At 42.4% G+C, this 26375-nt stretch overlaps 1 protein-coding gene across 1 annotated transcript in view; it reads right to left on the bottom strand.

The window, feature by feature from the left end:
* tbkbp1 (TBK1 binding protein 1) overlaps positions 1-26375 on the bottom strand; it is a 37785-nt gene continuing 11410 nt past the window's right edge. Inside the window, exons 2-10 of the mRNA XM_035533853.2 lie at positions 13565-13810; positions 11219-11344; positions 10351-10455; positions 9566-9710; positions 7869-8071; positions 7634-7695; positions 3072-3187; positions 775-1574; positions 1-579 (exon numbers count right to left, since the gene is read on the bottom strand). Of these exons, the coding sequence (XP_035389746.1) occupies positions 448-579; positions 775-1574; positions 3072-3187; positions 7634-7695; positions 7869-8071; positions 9566-9710; positions 10351-10455; positions 11219-11344; positions 13565-13789 (1914 nt within the window). The 5' untranslated portion in view covers positions 13790-13810 and the 3' untranslated portion in view covers positions 1-447. The remainder of the gene's footprint in view (positions 580-774; positions 1575-3071; positions 3188-7633; positions 7696-7868; positions 8072-9565; positions 9711-10350; positions 10456-11218; positions 11345-13564; positions 13811-26375) is intronic.

Here is a 26375-nt window from a genome sequence, read left to right as displayed (position 1 = left end):
TTAACTGCTCAGGACTGGTCAGCAGTTTTATTGAAGTTACTGTCAATAAAGGAGGTAACACTAGTTACTAACTATTAGTGTTCACATACTTTCTCCATGATCATGATGGTTTGTTGAAACAAAGATATGGCACTGTAAAGTGTCATGTGTGTTACTTGTAAAATAAATAGGGCTTTATGTATTGTTGTGAGCTAAGTGATGATAAGACCACATTTCAGGTGCCATTTATAGCGAAATATAGGTAATTACAAAGGGTTCATGGGTTTTTCTTGCAAATGTACAATGCACTGCCACTACAAAATAATCCCGATTTTACCAGGATCTGTCCTGAGCTTGCGTACAATCCCATGGCGTCCTCCTCAATCCAGCAAAACCTGTATGAGCTGTTTATAAGTGTTAATGTAGGACTAGTAGAGAGTGCAGTGGGGTATGAGTATTGTTGGGCTGTCAGATCTTGCTGTTCTCCAAGTGCGAGTCAATGTGCTTGATCAGGGCATCGTCAGGGTAACCAACAGGGAAGATCAGGTGGCAAAGTGGGCAGCTCCTGACATCACTCTCCTCCTCTGTCTCCATCCACAGCTGCAGACAGCACATACATGCAATACGAAGTTATTACACTAACAGTATACGCCACAGTGCATTACATCAATGAAGTAAACCTCATTTTTACCATGTAATATAAAACACATTACTACTTTGAGATGTTCAGTGAACTAATCCACAAGAAGATATTAATTTTTACGGTGTCACATCAGGCACTGACAGGCTGCTCACATTAATGGAAGGCCAGGACTGGGCATGTTCTGCATGCAGATAACCAGATGGGTGGCAGCTTAGAGTATTTGGGCGTGCTGGTATCGGGAAGGCAGAACAGGAGGCTGGGCCTCTCATGCCAGAGGTGGGACCAGAAGCCCCCAGCGTCCGCGGGGGGCTGATGGGGTGGGGACAGGTCCATTCCTCCTCATCCTCCGAGGAATGGGGTGGCTGTGGTGCAGCATGCAGTGGCGCCGGACCTGGCTGCGGCTCGTAATGGAGATGGGACAGTTCTGAGTGCTGGAAAGACAGCTCCCTGGAGTGTCTCGGGGACTCAGCCATGCCACCCTCCGCTGCTGCCGCCTGGAGCCCGGGGTGGGAGCCTCGCCTTTGGGCCAGGATATGCGGACTTCCCCCGTGCTGCTGCTGTTGCGTCTGCTGCGTCTGCTGCTGCGTCTGCTTATGGTAGCTCTCCACGTAGGGCCGGGGCTTGGGCAGCGTGGACACGGGGTCCAGAGTGAAGCGTGGCGGGCGCTGGTAGGCAGACGGGTCGGCCACCTCCGAGTAGCTGCGCCGTCCCTGGAAGCTCGCCCTCAGGTGGTGGATGGGCGGCCTGCAGGAGTAGGAGGCGGGACCGTCGCTGATCTCAGGCAGGGGCGAACGGCGGTGCATGTCTGGCGAGAGGCGCTGCAGGACCGGGGAGCGGCGTTGGGGCACAGGGGAGTGGCGCTGTGAGACGGGCGAGTGCCTCTGCGGGACGGGCGAGTGCCTCTGCGGGATGGGCGAGTGCCTCTGGTGAGGCACAGGGGAATGACGCTGAACTGAACACGGGACACAAAAAAGCCCAAAGAGTTAATGCAGTTCATACACCTCATAAAAGCATGGCATTTGTTAGACATCTCACTGCCACTGATAGTGAATAGCAATTTGTTTCAATACAAATAGTCACACATGGGGCACTAATGTGCTTATTATTTTACTATTCAAAGCAAGGGATTTTTTAAATGGCAGGGCTTGAACATAATAAAGCACTAAATGAAACCCATTATTAGTATGACTCACAGAACACACACTCTCTTATGATATACTAATGTCTGTAATGACTTCCTCTTCCCTCCTGTGTTTCCTCTTTTAGCTTTCATTGTTTTTCCAAATCATGTGTGGGTGAACGTCTCCTCCACTATTCACTTCCTTGATTCTCGATGAACTTTTACCCGTTTCATTTTGACTGCAGTATGTTGAAAAGGAGCCTGTTTCTCTTTAATTCTTTTTTAATTCTGCTATGATTGAAAAAAATATTTTTGCTCTGGCAGAAAAGTGACAAAGCTCAGTATACTAATAGCATATGCAAAGCTTCCTGCAATGGTGAGATAGCAATCAGCCATTTAGAGAAATTATCACCCCCATCTATGAATCAGTAGTATTTTTCCTCTATCTTTGCTTCTGCTTTTAGTTTGGTTTCCGATATCAAAGGGGAAACATCATTTATGGTCATGTGGTTGTGTGCAGAAGTTTAAAGAAACAAGGGGAGGGCTGTTTGTGCTCTCCATGTTTCATGCAGTAGCTCTTAAAGCAGTCTATACAAAAATGAAATGCATCAGTAAATATGGCAGGCAGGTAGACAGGTATGCCCAATTCAAATACCTTTAATACCATGCTATGATTTGTGAACGGATGTTTATTGAACAGAAGGGCTATGTTATAAAACACATATATAGGTGGCCACCGTGTAGACCATTGATCCTGCACTTACAGAAATTTCATACTACTGTTTATTAACTGGTCACTCTAGTACTCATTGTTCGGTATTGTTTGGTATTGCACTGTTGTCTGATACGGAGCTTATGCTTGTACTTTTAGGTATCAACAATGATTCCTGTATTTTAGCAGTAGGTTATTCTAGTTCACCTGTGACTTGAATTCTAACCTACTGTTACCAGATAAGAGCATCTACTTAATGCTGAAAATGTAAATGTAAATGAGAAATGTATTCAAATTCAAATTCAAATCTGGTCCTGGATTTTGTAATCCCTTGTAGTTGATTAAATGATTAATGTAACTAGTTGGCCAGTTTGTCATCACACCTGACTCGTAGGTCAACAGAAGATGGAAAATCTGTAGGATCTGGACCTTGAGGACTGTGATTTGAATACCTCTTGTCTAAAGTGTCATTAGTGAGAATCTTAATATGAGTGCACAACAGACTCATTCCATGAGTCATTCTAATGAATCACTGTCATTTATTAATTTCCAGACTCACTAAATGATTCGATAGCGTAAAGGTAGAATCCTAACAGGTATTGATATGTGCTCACTACCTGGGCTGGCCTGCTCCTGTGACACACTCCTCAAAATCTCTGTTTGTTTAGCACTCAGTGCCTGCAGTTTACCAAGCTCCTCAGTCAGCTCTGTGTAGGCCAGGGCGAGATTCACCCTGAGAGAGAGAGAGAGAGAGAGAGAGAGAGAGAGAGAGAGAGAGAGAGAGAGAGAGAGGGAGGACAAGAGGGAAAGAGAGCGAGAGAGAGAGAGAGAGAGAGAGAGAGAGAGAGAGAGAGAGAGAGAGAGAGAGAGTAATGATAAAGTTTACAAATACACTAAAGGTCCATGCATCTCTGACATGGGCCTACACAGCTGATCTTTGCGGACCACAACATACCAAGTTATCACGTTTAGTTCACACACTCCAGGATGTCTAGAAATGACAAAACACAGTACAAAGTCTATTTTGGTTTTGCTGTTAGATGAAATGAGTACTGTTTTCAACATACTTAATCATTTATGAGTATAAATGCTGTTCTTGGAGGCAGTGGTAGCTCTGTTTTTAAGGTACTTGACTTGTACTTGGAAGGCTGCCAGTTCAAGCCCCACCACTACCAAATTACTGCCGTTGGGCCCCAGAGCAAGGCCCTTAACCCACAAATGCTTAAGTTGTACTCTGTCATAATTGTAAGGGTTTTTTTGGATAAAAGCATCAGCTAAATGCCATAAATGTAAATATTTTTCATAATGATGTGTAGAATATACAGTGCATGTGCCAGGATAAGATTTCCAAAGAAAGTACAGAGTACAGCCTTTGAATCAGTATCAAACCACCTGTCCTTCACTCCGGTAACCAGGCAGCAACATAACTGTTCTCAGTCGTCACCAATACTATAACTGCCAACTGTATTTAAAGAAATTACTCATATTACTCCCCTTTAACATTTACCCCATGCTGTCAAAATCTGATATAGATATTTTGACATAAAACTTAGATACTCTGATAAAAATGTTATATGTAGCAAAAGTTAACCACTTAGTACAGTGTGTCTTACTATCAAGACTGATAATTAAACCACTCTAAACTCCTCAGAGCTGAACCCAAAGATAAAGATACAGCAGATGAGGCCACAGATGACTGTTACTAATCAAAAATAAGTATAAGAAAAAGGCTGATCTGTGCAAGATGCTGCGGTAGACTGAAACTCTGTCTGTCATCAGATCCCCTTTATCTGATTATATCCACACCAATTTCACGCAAACCACAGAAGCTTAACTCTAAACACCACTCAGCGCATGGCGATGGTGTCAGATACGGAGCGGTGGGAAGAATTCAGGCTGAGCTGGCATGTACACAAGTGAGCAAATGAAAGGCCACACTCTTTTTTCTCTTCATCAACTAGGGCTTTTGCAACACATTAATGAGGATGGTTGAGAAACTATTCATTATAGCAGTGTAACTAGCTGTCTGTCTCTTCCTATAAAATGTTCACCTCAATTAGTGAGTGTTCTCTAACAAAGTGCTGTGAGTATTCATGCACATTCTCACTCTCAGTAATAGACGACAGTCACAGAAAAAGCATGATGGCAGTTTCTTCATTAAGGACTATACATAACACTCTTATCCTCTAAACTTCACAACTGCACAGTAAAAACCAACAACCAAAAACCAACATGATCTTCGGGAGACCACATACTTCCCTTTGTAAAGTCTAGTGAGTTCAACTGGACCTCATGCATAAAAATGTATGTATTTTCCTAAAGTGTCTAAATAGTACAGAGAGAACTGTAAAACCAGAGTAACCAGCAGCAGAAAACATTTAGCTTTTAATAAGGAACTTTATATCTGCCAAAAACCTCGAAATTGTCCATTTGCATATATCGTCAACCACGGAAACTTCCTTTGCAGAAGCTGAATCTAAAGAGCAAGCTCAAAAGAGGAAATATTGAAATTACAGCTATTAATAAAAGCGTCAGACCAGCTGAACAAATTCAGCATCTTACAGTTATGCATCTTCAGTAAAGGGAAAATTCATAAACTTCATCAGATTTATAGCACTAATTCTGGTAGTCCGAGCTGCTGGACAATTAGTCTGTGACCTTATGCAGCTTCCAGTGCCCTCTGCTGCAGGCCAAGTAAGCACGAGCGTTAGATATTCTTACCGTGCTGCCCATCACGTCATGTCCCACCGGCTGCCCCTCTGCCTGGATGTCACCACACCACTCTAAATGCCATGTTCTCTTCTGCCATTTAAGTGTGTGGCCACAGACTAAACTCATCATCTTAAAGTGTCCTCAGACAGACACGCAATGGATCTCTTGGACTTATTGCTTCAAGTTTAGCTGTGTGACTTTTCACACTTGTACACACACACACACACACACACACACACACACACACACACACACACACACACACACTCATACTGGCTTTGTTATAAAAGTCCCACTTAGAGCACCTTGAAGTCTGAAAGTGTGAATTCCTTCCGATTAAATGTGTAAAAAGGTGAACTGCAGAGGAAGCTCACAGTTAATTTCATAGAGGCAGATCACAGTAACAGATTATCTTTTAACCCTATAATTATGGACATGTGTCTGTGTGTGAGTGTGTGTCTGTGTCTGCATGTGAGATCCACAGGTGCCAATTATTCATATGGCTTATTGTACAAGTGCATGACAGGCATGCTCTGGATGCATGTGTGAATATGTGAGTCTGTGTCTATGTATGTGTGCTCCTGTGTGTTTGTGTGGGTAGTCATGTGTGTTGTGGTAGCTTTGAAGGGATATTGATGATTCAATAGGTGCGAGTATGTGGGAAGAGATGTGTGTGGGCTTCATGGGCTGTATCTGACCTTTGTTCAGAAACTAGAGTTTGGAATATTTATTTACTTGACACTGTCAAATGTTGCCTCAAACATATGCATCTTTGAATAAAACATAAATATACAATTATTCTGGCAATCTCTGTTGGCACAGCCCACACCTAATGCTATACACTCTCTACAAGTAGCAAAATAAGCATTATTATAATTCAAGTAAACGACATTTGGATGATAGTTTGATTACAAATATAAGAAGATGGATTGCATAGGTGAAAACTCATTAAAAACAAATGAATAAATCAATAAAAATCAATAATAAATCAATAAAAGCCTCACTGTTCTCAACTTTATAGTCAAAAATCCAGAATTTACTGGCTGGAAGCATGGAGGTTGTGCTGCTTAGGTGAGTAGCACATGTGCTATACATGCTTCTTTGCATACAGTAAGGAACCACGCCCAGTGACCCGCTCTGATGGCTCTTGTCTATCTATGGCCATTCAGTGACGACCCCAGCAGTTCAACAAACAGGAGTACCCTTTTCACAATCAGTCTTTTCACAGCTTCTCTTCAGAAAACCTATGTTCAGAATATGCAAAACAATTATATCACCTACAAGAGCACACATCCATTTATAGCATGATTTTTGTGTTTTTGTTCATGGCAGACTGCACATGTAGCAGAGGGCATAATACAGATGTAATATGAAAAACTGAGGAAACACTGATAAAAACCGTGAGGTGGCTTGTCATCATTTGTGTAAGGCGTGCAAAGCTTGAAACTGTAATTAAACTGAATTACCTAATTAGTTAGAGTAGCTCTTGTTTAGATGAAAGATACCCTCCGTTCTGATGATGGTGACAGGAAGGCTTCACTAATTCATTTATTTTTTATTTTTTCTCAGAATCTCCAACTATTCAACAAATCAGAGATCACGCAAAACCTAATTGTCAGCAACAAGGCAAATTTGCAGGAATTCTTGCAATGAGTTCTGGCCATTTCTATTAAATGCTGGCACTTACAAGAACAGGCCCTGCCATTCAGACAGAGAGTGAGGACAGAGAGGGGGTGCTGCCTGTGAAACTCTGAGGTGAGCGAGGTGGAAAAGGAGTAGGCTTCCAGCTCGGTCTCTCCGCAGATGCTTTACTTTCAATTCTCTCGTAATTTCTTTGTCCCTGGCCAGCAAGGGCTGACGTTCAAACAGCTAGATAGAGGAAACAGCAAGCGGCAGGTCTGAGGAAGGCGCTCTGAAGAGGGAACTCGGGGATGGTTTTTTTTTTCTTTATTAGCGTACACGTGTTTGTGAAACTCACGGAAGGAAATGAATTTTTCATACACAGCACTGAACCATTGGCAGTAGCTTGGTGGGTTTAAAGTTGGTCGTTTCGTTGTAAGAAGTAATGCTGCCCTCTACTGCTGAGTGACACATTCATCAAGGTGATTCTGAGCCACTAACTCTACCACTGTGCATCTGAACATGTACTATGTCATTCAGAGAAAGACAAACAATCCTTAAGTAGATAATTAGGCAAATACGATGGATGATTATCATATTCACCCTACTTTATTCGAAATATTTCCTATTTAGAAACACCTTGTAGGTGTACAGTTAGCGACTCATTAATGGTTTCTGATCAGAGTGTGTAAATGTACACATGTATAAAGCAAAACATTCCTATGACATAGATGTACCCAGTAAAATGGCCAGTGACTGTATGTGCATAGTAGGTGTTTCTAATAAGGGTGGTGGGGCAGATTCCAATAAGCACTGTAAAATAACCACCATGGACATAGTTACTTACTGTTCATCTCCCACCTTCTTTATCCATTCCACATCACACTGCGCACAGGTAGAGCTCACGTCCTGCACCAAAGACAAACATGAGAAACAAATATAGCAGAGATGTATGTATTGTATGTATTCTGTACATATATACATTATATGTGCATATATATATATATATATATATATATATATATATATATATATATATATATATATATATATATATATATAGTGAGTGTTTGTTTACAGACCCGCTGTCTCTGGTTATTCTGAAGCTCTCTTAACTCCTCTTGCAGTCTTTCACACTCAGCCTTCAGCTCCTCCTCCCTCTGACATGCCCCCTGAGCCTCGTGCCGCGCCCCTTCTAGCTCCGCCTCCAGTCGTTGTAGTTTGAGATCAGATAGCGTGTCCAAACTACGGGAACTCTGGAGGGTCAAAGCTGGGCAGTCTAGTCCTGGTGTGGAAAAATATAAACACATACAAGGTTACACATAATCACATAATTAGCAGACATTTATCCTCACCAGCCAATGTCTCTATGAAAAATAAATACTTTTTGTTTTTGGTTATGCATGTTAAAACACAACATACGTGCATGTCAAAGCTTAAAGATGACCTTCTCATCCATAGTTACACAGTATCAAACCTGAACTTTCTAATTTCACTCCAAACGCATTTGGCAGACACACACACACACATACACGACAGAAAAATACACAAGCTATCCTCAAAGCACCAGCTGCATTTCAGCCTACAATATCCTATCTGATGTCCACTTGAACATCAAATGCCTTTGAGGCAAATCAGCCTTTGATCCCTCACAGCTCCAGACGTTAGCAAGCCGACAGATGCAGGCTGGCAGAAGGCGTCCCCTATAAAAAAGATGCATCATAGAACCCTTTTGGCTACTTTAACAACAGAACCCTTTGGGTTCACAAGCGCTGCATTGCACATGATGTGTGTTGGCTGCAGTAGAGGCAGTGGCATGAGGTGTGCATGGAGAGGCAGGCCAGCAGGCCTGGGCTTGGGCCCGGCCGCCTCCTCCTTTCAGCCTGCCAAGCATGACGCCTCAGTGATGGAGGATAGGAGCTTCGGCCGCATCTCCCCCGGCGTGGGTGCTGTGATTCAGATGCTCATAAAGAAACAGTCCTTGAGCAGGCGCCTATTGTGATGTTTCAGCAATAAGTAAGTATGAACTATCACACACCCACGCAGGGTTGGTTTTTTTTCTCTCTTTTTTTCTGCACTTTTCTGCACTTTTCAGTTTTGGGTTCTGCCCATAACCCAAAACTAATCTCTCGTGTCGTACATAACAACACTGCACACCCGCCCACCCTCCAACCCAGTTGAAAACGTTGATTAAGTTGAATTTGGAGATTTCACGATTAGACAGCATGAGTCAACTTTTGAGAAAGTTGATCTCGTCTTCATAAGGGGCAGGGCTCAAAGGGTCATAGCTCCACGGTATTGACCTGTGAGTTTTGCTGTTCTCCCATGGCTCATCCTGCCCACAGAAAGTGAGTGGGAAGGCCTGTTTCTATAGCAATCAAGCAATGGCCTGCAGAGGGATAGCAGTGACTAGTAAAGTTCCTCTTATTTTGGGAAGGGGCTGGGGAGGATAAGCATGGTTTAACACATGCTATAAGTGAGCACTGCTGAACAGTACAGAAAGTGACAGTTACACACTGCTACTGAATTTTCATAGTGAAAATATTTTGAAAATTGATAGATTCATTAGATTATCTTTTCAAAGCAACTGCGAACATTGAGATAAGATTGCTTGGCCAACAGGATGATATTCTGGTTCTATTGGCATACTTATTTCTGTAAATGCTTTGCAGAGTAGTAAGATACATGGCAACAGCAGATCTGATTTTTGTGCAAGAGAGCGCTAAAAACATGCATGCGCACACACACACACACACGTGCAAAGCTGAGTGGGACTCACTGTGTGGATCAGGGCTGGCATGGAGTTGTAGGTACTGCATGTCTTTGCTGTGCAGCTGTGTGAGTTTGTGGAGAGAGCTGTCTCGCTGCCTCAGAGCCGTCTCCAGACTGTGGATCCGCTCCACGTGGTTCTCCACTAGAGACGTCTGTGAGAGACCAAGACAAAATGGAAAAGTCTATAGGCAGAGGCCTATAAAGGCAGAGACAGCAATAGCTCTTTAGACAGAGACTCATAAAGACTTATAAAACCAAATAACCAAGACCAAGGAATAGACTGAGAAAGGACATCACATTTCACGCTTTAGATACTCTGTAAGATGCCTAATGACTTTGGGCCAATAGCAAAAGATGAGAATGTGCAAATGCCACAGATGATGGCTATTTGAATGTGTGAGTGTGGCGAGAGGCACAGATGCTCTGACGCTTGCATCACGTAATTTACAAAAACCCAGTCTTTTCACCAGAGCCAAATACAAAGCCATTCGAGACTCATGAATAATATCGACAGTGTAATTATGCATATACAAATATCTCAAAATAAGAACTCAATACTTTGCACTCCCAGCATAGCTGTATCAGAGAAAAATCATCTGGCACATCTTGGCATGGAACCAATTAGTAGCTATGCATAGTCCAGATTAATCAAATGGACACCTGGTTAGATGGAGGCCTAAAGCAGCTGATAAGGCTACTTATAACTCCTGCCTGTGGTTTCTGAAGCCAAACTTAGAATGGATATTAGAATTGTGTATGAATGTTTTAGTGAGCAGCTTGGCTCAGTCTCACCATCTTGTCCAGGTCTCTTTGGAGATTGTTCTTCTCCATGTGGATCTTCTCATAAGCCTGGATGACATCTTCCAGCTGTTCCTCACGCTCCTTACTCTTCTGAAGCTGAATGGCACACACAAATGAAAAGTAAGACCAAAGAAGAAACTGTCAGGTTTCTGTAAGATAACAGGAGCACAAACTTCAGTAACAAAATAATAAACATGGCCTCAAATGCAGAAATTTAGAGAATCCACCCTTAATAAAAACATTAATAAAAAAATCTAAAATAAAATGCCTCATTTTGTTGCCTAGACTTTGGTTCGACACAGACACATAAGCCTTTGCAATGATTATCCCATTGTAAGCCTCTCAGCACTGATCTCCTGGTGGTCCCCACTGGTGGTCTGTATATCAGGCTCCACTAACCCAGATACAGGCAATTTATTTTAAAGTGCCCTGTGACTGAGCTGAGGCCCAGCTTGCTGTAACATTCCAGGTGTGATGGAGTGCATGAAACACTCCTGGCAAGAAGAAAGGAGATGGTTAAGTCCTGAGCCAGACCACAGCCAGACAAGGAGAGAGGTGAAGACCGAGGGGTGCAGACCCAGAGTAACGAACGTCAGAAAGAAAGGGAGCAGGAGCAGATGAGAGATCAGGCTGGAGACTGCTGGCTGGCTATAGAAACACAGCAGCCCTCCTGAAATGTTGAGAGGCTTCAGAAGTGGCTGAGCTGAGGCACAGCAAGCAAGGGGGATTATGATCTCATTACATCAGCCCTTCACACACAGGAGGCAAAGTGGCTCCCTGTTGCCCAGGAGTCATAGGACAGCATGCAGATCCACCCTGCTGTGTTGTACCACACAGTGTAATGAACTTCTCCTCTCACCTCATGAGTGAGGATGTTGATTCTCTGCTGTAGATTGCCATTCTCCGACTGGAGCAGGGCCGTGTCTTTGGACTCAAATGAGCAGTAGGAGTTTCTGTCATCGCCAAAGTCACCAATCATGGGGAACTGCACAGAAAATGCCACAGGTGATTCAGTGCATCCTCTCCTAACCAGCAATAAATGCCTCATAATTAGTTTTCCATGTTTTAGTGTTTTGCAAAGCAGGGCTTCAGTGTGCATCTTGCACACTGATGTACAACTGTTTTTGGCACTGAGAGTATGTAACATATTCCACAGCATTAAATCACAGTCACGCTGATTTAGGTGAAAAACTTCAAATCCTTTAGGCAGTGAAGCTCAATTTGTCACGGAACGCTCTCCTCCCACGAGTCACGTGATTTTGCCCGCCACGTGCAGTGGGAGGGTCTTGTTTGTTTATCGTATTTGTAACCATGCCTGCATACACCTGGTTGGTGTTCTGCCTTTGTGTATTTAAAACCCTGTCAGTGCGTTTATTCACGTTCATGTCATTTACGTGCTTGTTCATGTTCACAGCGTTAATGTTAAACGTATTCGTGTCCGTTTTCACTATACCAGTGCCCGTGTCTGTGTTCATCGTTTATGTTATATATGAGTGCCTTTGTCTTCTGTCTTTTAAAATAAATGTCTGTCTATGTCGACGGAGTCTCTACATCCTGCTCCTCGCGCTGCGGCACCTGGGCCATTACAAATTTTTGACTAATATTCATATTTTGAGACCCTTAATAAGAACTGTTTTACATGCATTGCAGAAAACTTCAACTCTGGTTATATAAATAAGTGGGAGATTTTATTACTACAGTAGCCTGTGAAATATGTTGACAGAGCTAAACAAAAAACAAAAAACAAATCTTTTTTGTTTAGTAAAGCAAAATCCTTTTTTTCACTAAGATAAACTGGTTGGGGGTTTGCCCTGGAAGAAAGAGGACACCTGACAAAGCTGTATTGAAGCTCCTCCATGCGATTCCACCACGATGTGAAGACTCGATTGAGAAAACATGGCTCTAGGAAATACTGCATTTGTCAGTCCTGCAAAGTTCTTTTTAGTAAGGGCTGCATAAGTCTGCTCCCACACTTATCCCTTTGCTGAAAGTGGAGCTGTGTGGAGCCCAGAGCCTTGGAGGCTATTGGCGGCACCTGCCTAAAGAAGCTGTTGTTTGGAGGCTAGTCTTGCTAGCACGCCTATGGGGCAGGGCAGAGTTAAAGAGCGCTAAATGTGCAGCACCATCAGCACATGTAAGACCACCATTAAACTGGTGTCTAATAGACACTGCATGATGGTTTGCATATCAGCAGTGATCATTTGCACTTATGACTTTATTTTATTCAGTTCCCATGCTGAGGGAACTCATGGATGAGACAGTTATAGCGTTTAGACTCAGAGCACCAGGGACAAGGTTAGAGAGATCATGGCTGTCCAGTATGGCTGTGTGCAGTGGCCTTACTCAGCCCAGCACTGCTACAGTGTGAGGAAGATTAATGATTCAATTTCAGGCACAGCAAGGCAGATGCTGCATTTCTCTGCACACACATTTGATAAGGATGTTCTAGAACAATGCACAAACATGCTGGGTGCAGGCAATTAAAGGTGAATAAATTGGTTAGCCAAAGTACTGTAGTTGCTCCCACAGGTGAACCGCAATATTATAGGACCCATGTTGTATGTATATGGGTGAGAATATATACTGATGAAGGACCTCTCTCTCTCTCTCTCTCTCTCTCTCTCTCTCTCTCTCTCTCTCTCTCTCTCTCTCTCTCTATATATATATATATATATATATATATATATATATATATATATATATATACAGATAGATAGATAGATAGATAGATAGATAGATAGATGTGTGCGTGTGTGTTAAAAATGTAATATCTTGCAATACTTATCTCGCAATATTCTGGAGGCTAAACTGAATATATTGCAATATTTGAAATATGTGACATTTTTGTATGGGGTGTCTGCTCCTCCACACCCTCATCACTGAGGGAAGGAAGAGTTGTTTATATACCACTGAGCTCCGGGCCAGCTGGGTTATAAATAAAGCTCTTTCATAGCACACGTCAGGAACTCAGCAGTGCTCTTAACGAGCCCTGTCTGATCCCAGACGTTATTATTAATGTCTCCCATGGAGCGCACCCTCTCAGTACTGATACGCCCGTTTGTTTATTCTACCCCTCTGAGTGATCCCTGATTGCAGCTGTTCCACTGTGTAGGAGTCTGGATGCAGAAGGACAAAGCTCATAGGTGCTGGCTCTCGATTTGGTGCCTCACTTACATGGAGCCTCCTCAGGGGCCCTGTGCATTACCTTTATCTCGTAGAGCTTGAGCTTCCTCTTGATGTCGGTGTTCTCCCTCTCCAGGCCGGCCAGCCGGGTCTTGATGTCCTGGTAGGCGCTGATGAGCGCGAAGTGAGAGGCTGAATACATGTCCTCGGGTAAGGGTGAACCAGCCCAACCCACTCCACAGCCATCCTCCTTCAGCCCTTCGGTGCCACCCAGCAAGCCTAGTTCGCCCCCGAACAGAGACTCCATCTCTCACTGCCCGTCCTCAGCCTGGGACAGATGCACCGAGAGAGACAGTGTGAGAGAAAATGAGAAAGAGAGAGAAAGCAAGATGTTTATATCCTATGGATTATATGAATTTGAGATACAAGCTTGGCATCTTGTGGACCTATTCACTTCTGGTACACTTTCATTACATTCAGCTTCCAGGTGCAGAGTTGACACAGATTGTCTTCTGTGTCTGTCACACTTCATTAGCCTCAGTGGCTTGGCTAACGTGTAAGCCACACAGCCTTCTGTGCGACACACAGCTTTCCGCAGTACTGTGGAGCCCTTTCAGGCCGTTCACCTTGTCTGCATGGCGAGACTGGTCGCTGTGGAGACATGGTTGGCAGAGGGCATAAACTATTCAGTGAAGACCACAGGCAGAGCTAGTTAAGAGAAATGCGCTGTCAGGTCTCCCTTAAGCAGATGCTGCTCATTAATGCCATTAAAGAGATGTCACCATCACCTAGCAACTACTGAACAGTCTTCTTAAAGCAAGAGAAGATGAACCCTGTGTCAACAGACCATATAGCTTAAACGTGAAGGACCATGAGCATTTATAAAACCATGATTGCACTATTGATTTGATGTCACTGGCTACTGTATTTAGGGCTCTCCTGTATGCTGTTGAAGAATGCTGGATCAAACAAATACTGTAAAGACTCCCTGGAGAGATAGTTTAAGAGGGACCGGTGTCAGGACTGCCAGTTGCCACGGAGCTCGGGGCGGGGCTTCAGCTCGGTGCAACCCCCACCCTGTGGCATGCTTGCCTCCCTGCCTCAGGAGCCACGCACAGCTGTCGGCTCACCACGGATCGAGTCCGGTGCGTTCACCAAATCCTGTTTACAGACAACATCCCCACTCCAGCCTAGGGGCAGGTCGGAGCCAGCACGAGATGAACGGCGATGTCATAACAATGGCAGCAGCACGGAGGCGGAGGCGGGGGGGTGGGGGGACACCCTCAAACACATCACACGCTGTGCATAAGATAACATGGAGAAGCATGTAACATCAGGCTATCCATCCGATGTGGTACGGAGGTGTGAAGAGAATTCACTGCACACAAAATGAGTCAGCCATCCTTGCTCACTGAGCTATTTTCGAGCGCTTGCGTGTGTATATACTTTATGTGTACAAAACTCCTTTGCCAAGCTTTCTCCTCACGCTTTCTCTCCCTCCTGCTCGCTCTCCTTCAGGGGTAATCCAAAAGAACACCCACACAAATACTGATCCATTTGCTCAGGCAGGGGTTAGCAGCATGGACACAGGGAGGAAGGCAGAGATAGATGATACTGATGAGGGGGAACGTGTGGAGCTGCTGGACCATATTGTAATTTCCGGAACATGTAAAATCTTGCTATTAATCTGCTCGCCCCAAAGTCTGTGTGGCGATTCTGCTTCTGTGGGTGGACGTTTGGTCTGCTTTTGTTATGGTTGTCATACATATGGTCGAATTAAACTCAAAAACCTTCATCCATCTCATCACTGCTGTGGTATCTGAGAGTGCGCTAGCAGGCATTAATACACTGATTACAATACAGGACTGACGTCTTGTCAGAGTGCAAAAGCAGGATAGGTAGCTGGATGGGAAGGGTGTGCTTCTTACAGCCAGCGGTAGGTAGCCTTCTCCCTCACGCTCTCCCTCCCTCCCTCCGTCTAGGTTCTCTCTCGCCCCCTTTCTGCTTTCACTCCCGTGTCTCTGTAGTTGGTCTCTCTCTCTCTCCCTCTCTCTCTCTCTCCCACTCCCTCTCTCTCTCTCCCCCTCTCTCTCTCCCACTCCCTCTCTCTCTCTCTCTCCCTCTCTCTCTCCCTCTCTCTCTCTCTCTCTCTCTCTCCCACTCCCTCTCTCTCTCCGTCTCTCTCTCTCCCTCTCTCTCTCCCTCTCTCTCTCTCTCTCTCTCTCTCCCACTCCCTCTCCCTCTCTCTCTCCGTCTCTCTCCCCCTCCCTCTCTCTCTCTCTCTCCCACTTCCTCTCTCTCTCTCTCTCCGTCTCTCTCTCTCTCTCTCTCTCTCTCTCTCTCTCTCTCCCTCTCTCTCTCTCTCTGTGTGTGTGTTTTTTCACCACCAGGTTAGAGCTTCATTAAGAGAGGTTTTAGGTCCTCTAGAGTCCCATTAGTAATTCCATTGCTCTCCACTGCCATTAGGGCAATGACTGTAGGGCAGAGATGGCAGCATTTAAAATGCATATGAAGTGCGTGCGCATACACATTCTGACATCTTATTGGACAGATATGAAAACCATATATAGTAGAATACAATACAGTAAGAGTACAATAATATTGAATTATTTATTGATTATCTATTTTTTACACAAAGGAAATATGTGCTGTATGTGTATATATATATATATATATATATATATATATATATACACACACACACACACACACACACACACACACACACACACACACACACACACACACACACACACACACACACAAGCATATGTTGCTATATACTTAAATATTAGGTATATTTATTTCCATCTGCCCTGTTCTGCATGTGTGTCCTAATAGCATTTCTATTAGCCCACCTTGACCTTGTTGATCAAACCTAGCTTGCAGTACACCATTCCCTGATATTTGCTGTTCTTGATTGCTTGGTTTAAGTTTATTAGGAGATTGCATGGAAGAACATTGTGGCCCATCTGGTGGGTCCTAGGTTAAAAATTCACCAACCTAACAGATAGATGCAATTTGTTAGCATGGTAATGAACAATAGAGAACAACAGTGAGGGAAACAAGGGGACACTCCTCCCCCAGACAGGCTCTCTGTCCTCCTGGCTCCAAGCATGGAGCATCACTGGGACTTCAGCTAGCGTTCTCTTGATAACAACACTTGAAGTAACTGCTCCATTACAGCGCCCCATGTTCTGCTCATTTTGAATTGATTGCAACTGCAGTGTCTGGCTGTGGTTTGGGGAAAATTCTTCTTGATTACTTCTGCTAATAAAGTATTTAATCTAAGCTATTTTGATATTTTGTCTATTCTACCTCATGGCTTTAATGACAAAGGTGTAAATTAACTTTAATCACTCAGTTAACCTCTAGAATGTCAATTACTTTTGGGATTCAAATGGAAAACCTGACATGTATGTATACATCTATGTTCCATAATAATGTACTGTAATACGTTGTCCAGCAAAGGTCACAAACATGAAGCATTACAGCTCGCTCCAGGGAAAGAGCAATGGAGGACAGTGCCTTTAAATAGATAACATATTATACGTAATCATGAAGAATGAAGATTACTGGTGTTGCCAAAGTGATTTACAATTTAAACTAGATTTCTGCTCACCTACTGGAGCAGGTAAGGCAAAAATATTAACAGGTTATGGGTTTGTGTCTCAGGCAGCACATGTACTGTCATATTTCTAAATATGTAAGCTGCTCTGGATAAGACCATCTGCCAAATCCTGAAAATGTAAATTTAGATACATTACATTTTTAAATGTTGTATTGGGCAGTGTTGTCTGAAAAAGATGCACATGAGTTGGCATAATTATTTTAAGCAGTGATAATATGTGTAGATTATGAATTTGTGCTACATACAGTAAGGCATTGGCAGCACTCACTGGGTGTACAACAAAGGATGATAAGTTCTGTCTGATCTTAATGTGCATATGTAAAAACATTTAAAAAAAATCACAAGTAATGTACAGACTGCAATGTGTTAGAAAATAAAAGAGATACCATCTGTCAAAGATTGTTCTTTTTCACCGAGTCTACCTCAAAACACACACACACACACACACACACACACACACACACACACTAGAGGAATTCATGATAATATCTAGAGACAATCACTTTTGTTCATTAAGGCTGTTCTTATCCTCAGTACTAATCACTGTGTTAGTTCCCAGACAGGGGTAGGACTTAGCAGTGTGGAACGTGAGCTCTAACACTCACCTTCTACTGCCTATTCACACAAACACACACAGTGATGGGCAGGGCTTTGAGTTGCCTGTCAAACTACTGAGGAGCCTTAACAACAATCAAACTAAATTCATCTGTTCATCTGCCCAATATTATTTCCTACTCAACTCAAGGACCACTCAGATATGTTTGGGGGGGTTTAAAGGTCTGCTGGCTGCCTAGAGAAGAGAGAAGAACAAAAGAGAATACATTGGTGAACCAGAACAGCTATTCTGAATTATACATTAACTGGTAATGTGAGCCTTACTGTGATTTTATCACTGAATAAACACTTGTTTATACATAGCTGCACCAGTGCTGTGAGCCTCTGCTCTCCCGAGCCTGATTAGACCTGGTCATCACTGTTCCCTGGCCATGCCTCAGCATGTCCATTACCCTCCACCCACTGCCAGGGTCACCTGGCTGGCTCAATCAAAACACCTGCAGGCTTTAGCCTTTTATTTTTATTTTTTACTCGCAGCTGCAGCTGCTCCAGCACTGGGCTGATGGATGTTGTTTTGCTGACTGTTAGCTCGCAGGCAAGATGTGGCACCACTAGCCATGAGAAACTGAGTGCCACCATGCCATAGGTATGCAGATTCACACACTCTCTGTCCTTCTCACACACACAGCCTCTCTCTCACATACTCCGAGTCCCTCTCTCATGTTCTCTTGTGCTCTGGTTGGGGAGTACAATGAGGTACTAAGCCCTTTTACAAACTGAGAGAAAGGTCGTGAAATATGACAAATCACTGACTCAGTACAATAAACTTAGGGGAGCACCATGTCCTAGAAGGCTGCTAAATCCAAGCTGCAGAGTGAAAAATAATGAGGCAAGACATGCTGAAAAGCTTGGCTAATGAGAAAAAAACATCAACATCTGTTCTTTTCCATTACCTAACTGCAAGACACCATGAAACTAAACTCTTCATGAGCTGTAGTTTTAAATCAAACCAACACCAAAGACAGTGGGTTGGTTTAGTGTTGGGTTCAATGTTATGATGTGTGGTCATCAAACCATTGTCGGTCATAGCATATGATGCATTTGCATTTAATCTTTATCTTCAAACCAGCCATACAAAGAAATCCAGCCACGTGTGAGGGCTGCTCAAGACTTCTGACAAGTGTCCATGATGTCATAGTGACAGGACCTTCTCTTATCTAACTAGACTTGCTGCATATAACCTGAGAAATGACTCACTCAGGAGATGGCTAGAGACCCCTATGCATTAGTTTGTTTTGACCACACGCTTGTTTTGACTCATTACTCCAGTATTCTTCCACCCTTCTTGATGTGGTGTGTAGGCAGACAGGACTTGCATAGGCTGGCCAAGCAGGGACAGGCAGCATGGAGCTCTGTTGAGGAAAAGAGAGTGCTGAGTCTGGTGGGCAGAGAAGAGCATTACGGTGTATTTTTACCGCAGAGTGGGAGTGAGGCAGGCACTGATACTACAGCTACCTGCTGCCACCATCACAACTACGCAGCAAATGCTTTTGCATGGCCATACGCACTGCATGGCAAAGGGCTGGGTCCTCATTGGAAGAAACGTGCCCGAGTAATTTACATCAATGCACAAAATACAAAGGAAGAAAAAAATGTCAGACACAACACTTTGCTGTGGAGGACAACATGTGACTCAGACATACATAATCAATGGGATTTGTGTCTTTGGCAGAGCTGGAGAAGGAGGGAGGATGTCTGAGTGTCAGATGGCTGATGTAAGGGAAGAATGCAAATTATTAGCCTTACTCCCACATGTCTGACTTGCTACAGGGGCCCTGGGGGGGGGGGGGGGGGGGTTAGGGGTAGCAGGAGGAGTTCAGACGAGTTTATTTTAAAAATGGTAAACTGACACATTAAAAGCATCTTAAAATACACACACACTCCTACCCATCTTCTATCTATTCCTGCATTACTCTGGTCTTTACAAGGTCTTATTTTTCTCTGGATCTATCCATAACCACTCTCCAACTGATGCTAAAAGTTCAGCATTGCCCCCCAAAAGACGTTATTTTTCATTGTGGTGTGGCTGTGCGTCATCAGTCTCTTTAGTTATTAGAACCCAGCTCATAATGTGGTTGTGTAGCTCCCAGAAGCCTCTAAGCTTACTCAGCTTTGAAACACATCACACATACAGCTCCGCAATTCTAACACAGCCACCTCATAAAACAACCACATACACAGCCACACACAGATACAAAAGCACACACACACAGAGTGAGAGTGAGAGAGAGAGAGAGAGAGAGAGAGAGAGAGAGAGAGAGAGATGGGACTTTCACTTTCATCCAGTGTTGCTTGAGATGATCTAAAAATCTTCTCACATTCCCCTGCACCCACCTAAGGACACAGCGTAAAAGCAATGATTAAATCAAACATGGAGAGGGAGAAATATGACTAGCTCTTATGCTGCAAAAACAACATACTGAGCATACTGATGAAATTACAGATTACACATGTAACACTTGTAACTCAATTTGTTGTGTTTAGACAAATGATCAGAACAAGAACTTTGGCTTGTTGACCTTGTTGATCTAATTTTCAAAGGCTTCAATCATTTTACTATATTCTAATTGAGCAGTTAATAAAAATATGTTGTAGAAATGGCAATAAAACTTTAAAGCCAGCAGAAAATCTGTTTACCATTCATTCAATTACAGTTTTTCACATTTACCATTAAATTGTTTATATAATCACTGCTTATAAAAATAGATATCTAGATATCAGCCCACAAGCATAAGAAGGTGAAATTCCTCCTAGTGGTAGCCAAGTGCAGGGCAGAGATTGAAAGCTCAAGTTGCACCACCCAGTGTTCCAAGAACTAGCTCATTTAACCTTTATTTCAACCAGACAAGACATTAAGAACAAATTATTATTAATAATCACAGCCTGGCAAGTGCAGAAGATACTTGAGCCCTTGCAACAAAAAACATACTGTTCTGCATTCTAAGAAAAAAACCAATAACAAAGTATTATTGCGAGTTGTATTTTTTTTTAATGCCCAATTAGTTAAGGTAAGTCTAAATAAAGCATATTTAGAACTGTAATTTATTTTAATGTAAAGTGTACAAAATCAAAAAGGAAAATAACTGTTGACACAAAAAGGGGAAATGACTAATGTTTTTTTCGTGGCAAGATCTCATCTGTAGGGAAGGGATGGGGAAAAGCCTTTTTATTCAAGCAAAAGTAAAACAAATCAAACAGAAGTAAATCATTTACAAGTATCATTAAAATGTCCATAAGTACTCTTAAAAGCAGAACTGAGAAAAATGTAACCAGTTGTAGAGTTCTCTGTAACAGATTCCAGTCATTATCAGCAGCTGAAGGAAACGATATCAGGCCAGGCCACAGGATGTGTTAGATTTAGGGGCCTCCCTGTGATGTAAAGGGTAGAACTCATATTGTACTTAGCCACACAAACTGTCTGCAATGATTTGCAATTAGGGGGTGAATATTCAAGAATACTTTTATAAATGAGTGTAAATCAGTGGAGTTATAGTGAGTGTGCAGAGAGGGACATTTAACCAGAGACTACAAAGTGCAGAGGCGTGTTTTAGAGGGGGCTTTTGTAATGAATCAAGTAGCAGAATAATAAAATGTCTCAAGCTTTTGAAGGGTACCTTTGCATGCAATCTATAAATTACATCTCCATAATCAAACAAGCATGGTCTTTTGAACAATCATACATTTCACAGCAGGTGTAAAGGAGGAATGATTCCTATACAGAAAAGTTTTGCTTGAACCGTTGACCACAAAACGGAGACATGATGAAAAAGTCAATGCACTTTCTAGCCAAATTCTTAGGTATCTATAAACAGCAACCTGCTCTAGGATGGTTCCATCACCAGTTGTAATGTCACAGATGGGAGGGGGCACAGACCCGTCTGACCAAACCACATAATTTTAGCCTTGGTTGCATTTAATGATCAATTAAGGCAATTAAAAGTCTGTTGAACTTTGAGGCAACTATCCTGAAGTGAATTTAACACAATATCAGGAGATGAACCAGTGACACACAAAATTGTATCTGCATATAAATTAATATGAGTTGTTAACAACAAAAGGAATATCATTAAGAAATACGGACAACAGAGTTAGACCAAGTATTTTTGACTGGTGACTTCCAGGAAAGGCTGGATAATGACGAACAGGGTGATGACAACTGGAAAGACAGTGGGCAGCACAGTGAGACAGTAACCAGGGCAGTGAAGGTTAGCGCCCCAACATCACTGGGTCTCAACATCACCAGGAAACTGAACAACACCAGTTTGATGAGGTTGTAGCCCTCAAAGAGTCAGTGGAGGAGTCGACTGCAGACCTCAGTTGATTGTCAGAATCGACTGGTATGTTAGTGACATTTACAGTGCTAAGAATATCTGGGCCACTGTAAAGAGCCAATTGCACCACCTAAACCCTCAATAAAATTCAACACGAAGGAGCCCTCCCTGACAGAAGTCAGGACGTAATCAGAGGAGCCCAGACCAGCTCAGTGTCAGAGCAAAGTGGAGTGTCCAAGCTTTGTCTAAGGGTAATATGGCAGAGGAGGAAGGTAGCCAAGCAGAAATGACAGAAGACATCAAGATTCCAAAGCAAGTTATATCACATGGCTCCACAGCATTTCTCTGATCAGTACGGACATCTTTTTAAAGATTCTTGCTACCTCCTGAGGAATCATCAGGTAGCAAGAGAACCTCCTGAGGAATTCTTTCATAGATACCATGTTGCAGAATGGAAGAGTCCCTGGCATGCCAGACTGCATAGAGTATACAGACTTGGTTATCAAGTTGATCTATGATGCAAGGGAGAACAAAGGAGACCTTTGGTTGGACCTTGCCAATGCTTATGGATCCATTTCACATAATCTTGTGGCAACAACACTGATGTCTCAGAGACATGTCTCAGAGAAGAGCAAAGACCTCATCACGAGCTAGTCTAACAGTTTCGGTTTCATCTCTGGAACTACAAATGTGTTCATGGCATCACTTAGAGAAAGTAATAATTACTGGTTGTGCCATATCAATGTCCTTGTTTGCTCTGGCGATTAACATGTTTGTAAAGTCAGTGGACCCTTGTCTGAATCAGATATGAGGCAACCTCCAATCAGAGCTTTCAGGGCTGACTTGACTACATCATCAGTGCCAGGATGTTGATGACTCATACAGGGTGTGGAGACACTCATGGCATGAGCTAGACTTGCCAATACTTCTCCAGGCACTGCTGATCAATTACGTTTTGATTATTATCATGGATGGATTCGAGAAAAACATCAGCTAGTGCCTTCATAGGTGGGCCTACCAAAGAGCCTCAGCAGCTCTGCCCTTTATGGGCGCTCTGATCATTTGTAACTTCGTTTTACTGGCCTGACAGAGCAGTTTAAAGTAGTGTAAAGCTAGGAAGGTGGTAGCTTCACAAGATCTCACTATGATAAAAAACCAGAGAAAAGAGAGACATCACTTGATTCAGGAAGAGATCTGTTCAGAGCTGGAAAAACAGGTGGATCACAAGAGTGGCAGTGTGTAAACAGGGGGCTTAAATGAACTGGGACCATTATGTCTGAGTGTTTTACAATTTGATTATATAATCTAATAATAATGGAATATTTGTTGGCAGCAGTAGTCTAAATGGTGAGGGGTCAACTATTGGGCAGCCACCATCAGGAAGTGTTTTGCTTTTCAGACAGACATTGAACAGTTTCCTGTGAAAGGGCCATTTTAATGGGTGCTTTTCAGCTTGAGTTAAGAGATGTTTGGAAAGCTGCAATCACCTCATTTCCAAATGAATGAATACATAAGTTGACAGATGCTTTGAGCTCACATACAATACTGCAACCTGTGCGTCACTGACTCAGTCAGTGCTGCCTTGACTTTTAGGGTCATAGACATACTAGAATATTCTTGGCTGAAACAGAATAATGGCAAATCTTTTGAATCATATGCAGAAAATGTTTCAGCCATTACATGAATTTTTTGGTTGACCAGAGCATGCGCAATAATGCAAATTTTCTTGAATCCTTTTGAATAATTCCAGTCCAAATGATCAGCATTTGTGGCAGCAGTACAGGAGAGAACACTTCTGAGAGTATTGTAAACTGGGTGCCTAATATGGAAAGCTGTATCAAAATGCAGAGTGCTATAGCAGCAATACAATGTCAAGCAGATGTTTCAGCTCAGAGTGTGTGAAGCAAACATCAGCTTTGTAATCTGAAGAAATTCTGAACTTCCTGGGATAAAAGAGGGCACAGCGCTGAAAACGCTGGTCCTTAGACAAAAGCCCTCAACCACCGTATTTCCTTGAATGTAAGAATTTGCATTCAGAAATTACCAATCAGATGTGCAGCTCAAATATGCCTCTGTTTGAAACTCAGAGCTCACAGCTCTTTTCAATCAGGTCTTAAGTCTATCAGATCTGTTAGGAAGTGGACTAACACTCCTGTAGCATTAAGCAATACTATAGCTGACAACTCATCTTATGATATGATCTATGCAGTTCTGAGTTGGCCTAAATTAATGCAGAGAACCAAGGTTGCATTATTTCTTTATCACATGTAGTGTTTTACCTTATCACAAGTTAAAGTATTGTGTTTTATCTAATACATATTTTAACCCTGTCAAATATTTAGAGTTTCCTCATAATCCAACTGGTTGAATCAACAGTTTACTGAACTAGATGCAAACATTATTGTTCTTAATAAAGCATACACATTCATTTTTTATGTTTTTTTATGTGTGCATCTAGACTAATGCAATTATAGCTGTCTCATAAAGCCAATTGTCTGAGAATGTAACATATAGACAAGAAGCTGTAAATGTAGTCCACTGCCAGAAATCTTGTACTTGAGGTTCAAACTGCAGTTAAACTGATCTTGAGGTCAGATTCCTCAAAACACGTGTTAGCTATGTTGAACATTTCCATCCCTCCGTAGTGGTAGACTGTGTTACTGGTGAAGTGAATATAACACCACTCTAGCCTGGCTTTATTAAAAAGCATAAATAATTGTTGAATGTTAATCAATTAAATGCTTTTCTAAACAATATTTAGGGGTGCCATATCTCTGAATTCATTTAATAACACAAAGTCAAGAGTGCATCATAGTGAGCCAGTTCACAACCAGATTCTCACTTCCTTCTGCCCCCCCGGTTTAGCAGCAGGTCTTTCTAAATTTCGCGGCAAAAATTGCTAAAGCCTAATTTCTCACACTGCTTCTTACTGGAACTGGCTAATCACATGTATGTGGCCCACACATAGTGACATTGCTATGCATACACATTACTGGAAAAACACCTTTTTGGCCAACCCACATAGAACAAAAGCTAACCATTCCTTCCCTTGTAGCTTTGGGATCACTTACATGCTGAAGTGGGGAATGTTTCTATTATCTTTCCAAATGGGAAGATTAAATACCCCAACAAGTTAATAGCAGCATCTTAGTTTTTGGTTTTGTTTATTATTATTTTAAACAATAGTATCTTCTTTGATGTAAGTAGAGTTTCCTGTTCCTGAACTGAAGGTGTGAAAGCTTAGTGAGCATTTTAAAGACAAGGGTGTTAAATGCTCATCTGATACACCATACTACACAGGACTGGGGAAAAAGCTAAAGCTTGCTGATACTTCAAATTTGGACTTCCAAATTCTGAAGATAATGCCTGTTCTGCAAAAGACCATGGCATGTGACAATGGACTGGGACTTCTGGGATAGTTAGTTGAGCCAAATGGGGGATTTGGAGGCCAAACTCTGGTATATGAAATCTTGCTGTCATCTACTTCTGCTGCTGTGCACATCTGTGGTCTCACAGCAATAAGGGTGGTCAGGTCTCAGTGGCCATTTTGCAATAAACACAAATGGTCAATTGTTATTCTGGATTATACATCACTGGTGAACCAGGTGTCAGTTCCTGTGACTGTTGTCCTGTACCCACTAACTAGAGTAAAATACCAGCATTATATATTGCTGACACCAATTCCCTGTAAAGTATCCAATCTGCTGCACATGTTTACTAGGTTAAACCATAAATTAGGCTAGCCCAATGGTAAATCTCTGACAAAGCAGGCTGTTTGGTCATTAAGGAACTTTATAACATTTGTTACACATATGCACATGATATTCTCATGCTGGGCTATGCAATAGAATTTGCTCTTTCTGACATATTTGTTAATTATAATTTGTAGCAAGACAAGTTTGTTAAGCTTTACCCACATTAAACCTTCGCCTGCACCAATTTCAGTGCTTTAGAAAAGTAGCAAAACAGTTGTTTTGAATATTGCAACAGCAGCCCAACTGATATAAGCACTATTCACTTCGGTCATTGGTTGAAGGTAAGCAGTGAAGGAGTAAGTAAATACAGTAACAAAAGACCCTCTACATGTAGGACCAAAAAGAGTGATCCATGAGTCCATGACTGATCAACCTCAGCTGTGTCACCCGGGCTAAGATGTCTGATGATGGAAGACCTGAAACATCACTGATGATGTATTTGTACTACTTGGTGTTTCAAAAACTAAAAAGTAAAGAAATAGTTACCGATGCGAAGCATATTATTTGCACATTTCCAAAACCCCTCTTAAGATAAATTCATAGTAATCTTAAGTAGGAATGCACATATTAAGAGTTTAACTGTTTATTACCAGATAATAATAAAATATTAATTAGTTAAAT

Source organism: Electrophorus electricus, chromosome 15, assembly GCF_041902795.1.
Source record: "Electrophorus electricus isolate QZ-2024a chromosome 15, ASM4190279v1, whole genome shotgun sequence".
Lineage (NCBI taxonomy): Eukaryota > Metazoa > Chordata > Actinopteri > Gymnotiformes > Gymnotidae > Electrophorus > Electrophorus electricus.
The sequence above is the reverse complement of the archived record's forward strand: the minus strand, read 5'-3'. Positions and strand labels throughout refer to the sequence as shown.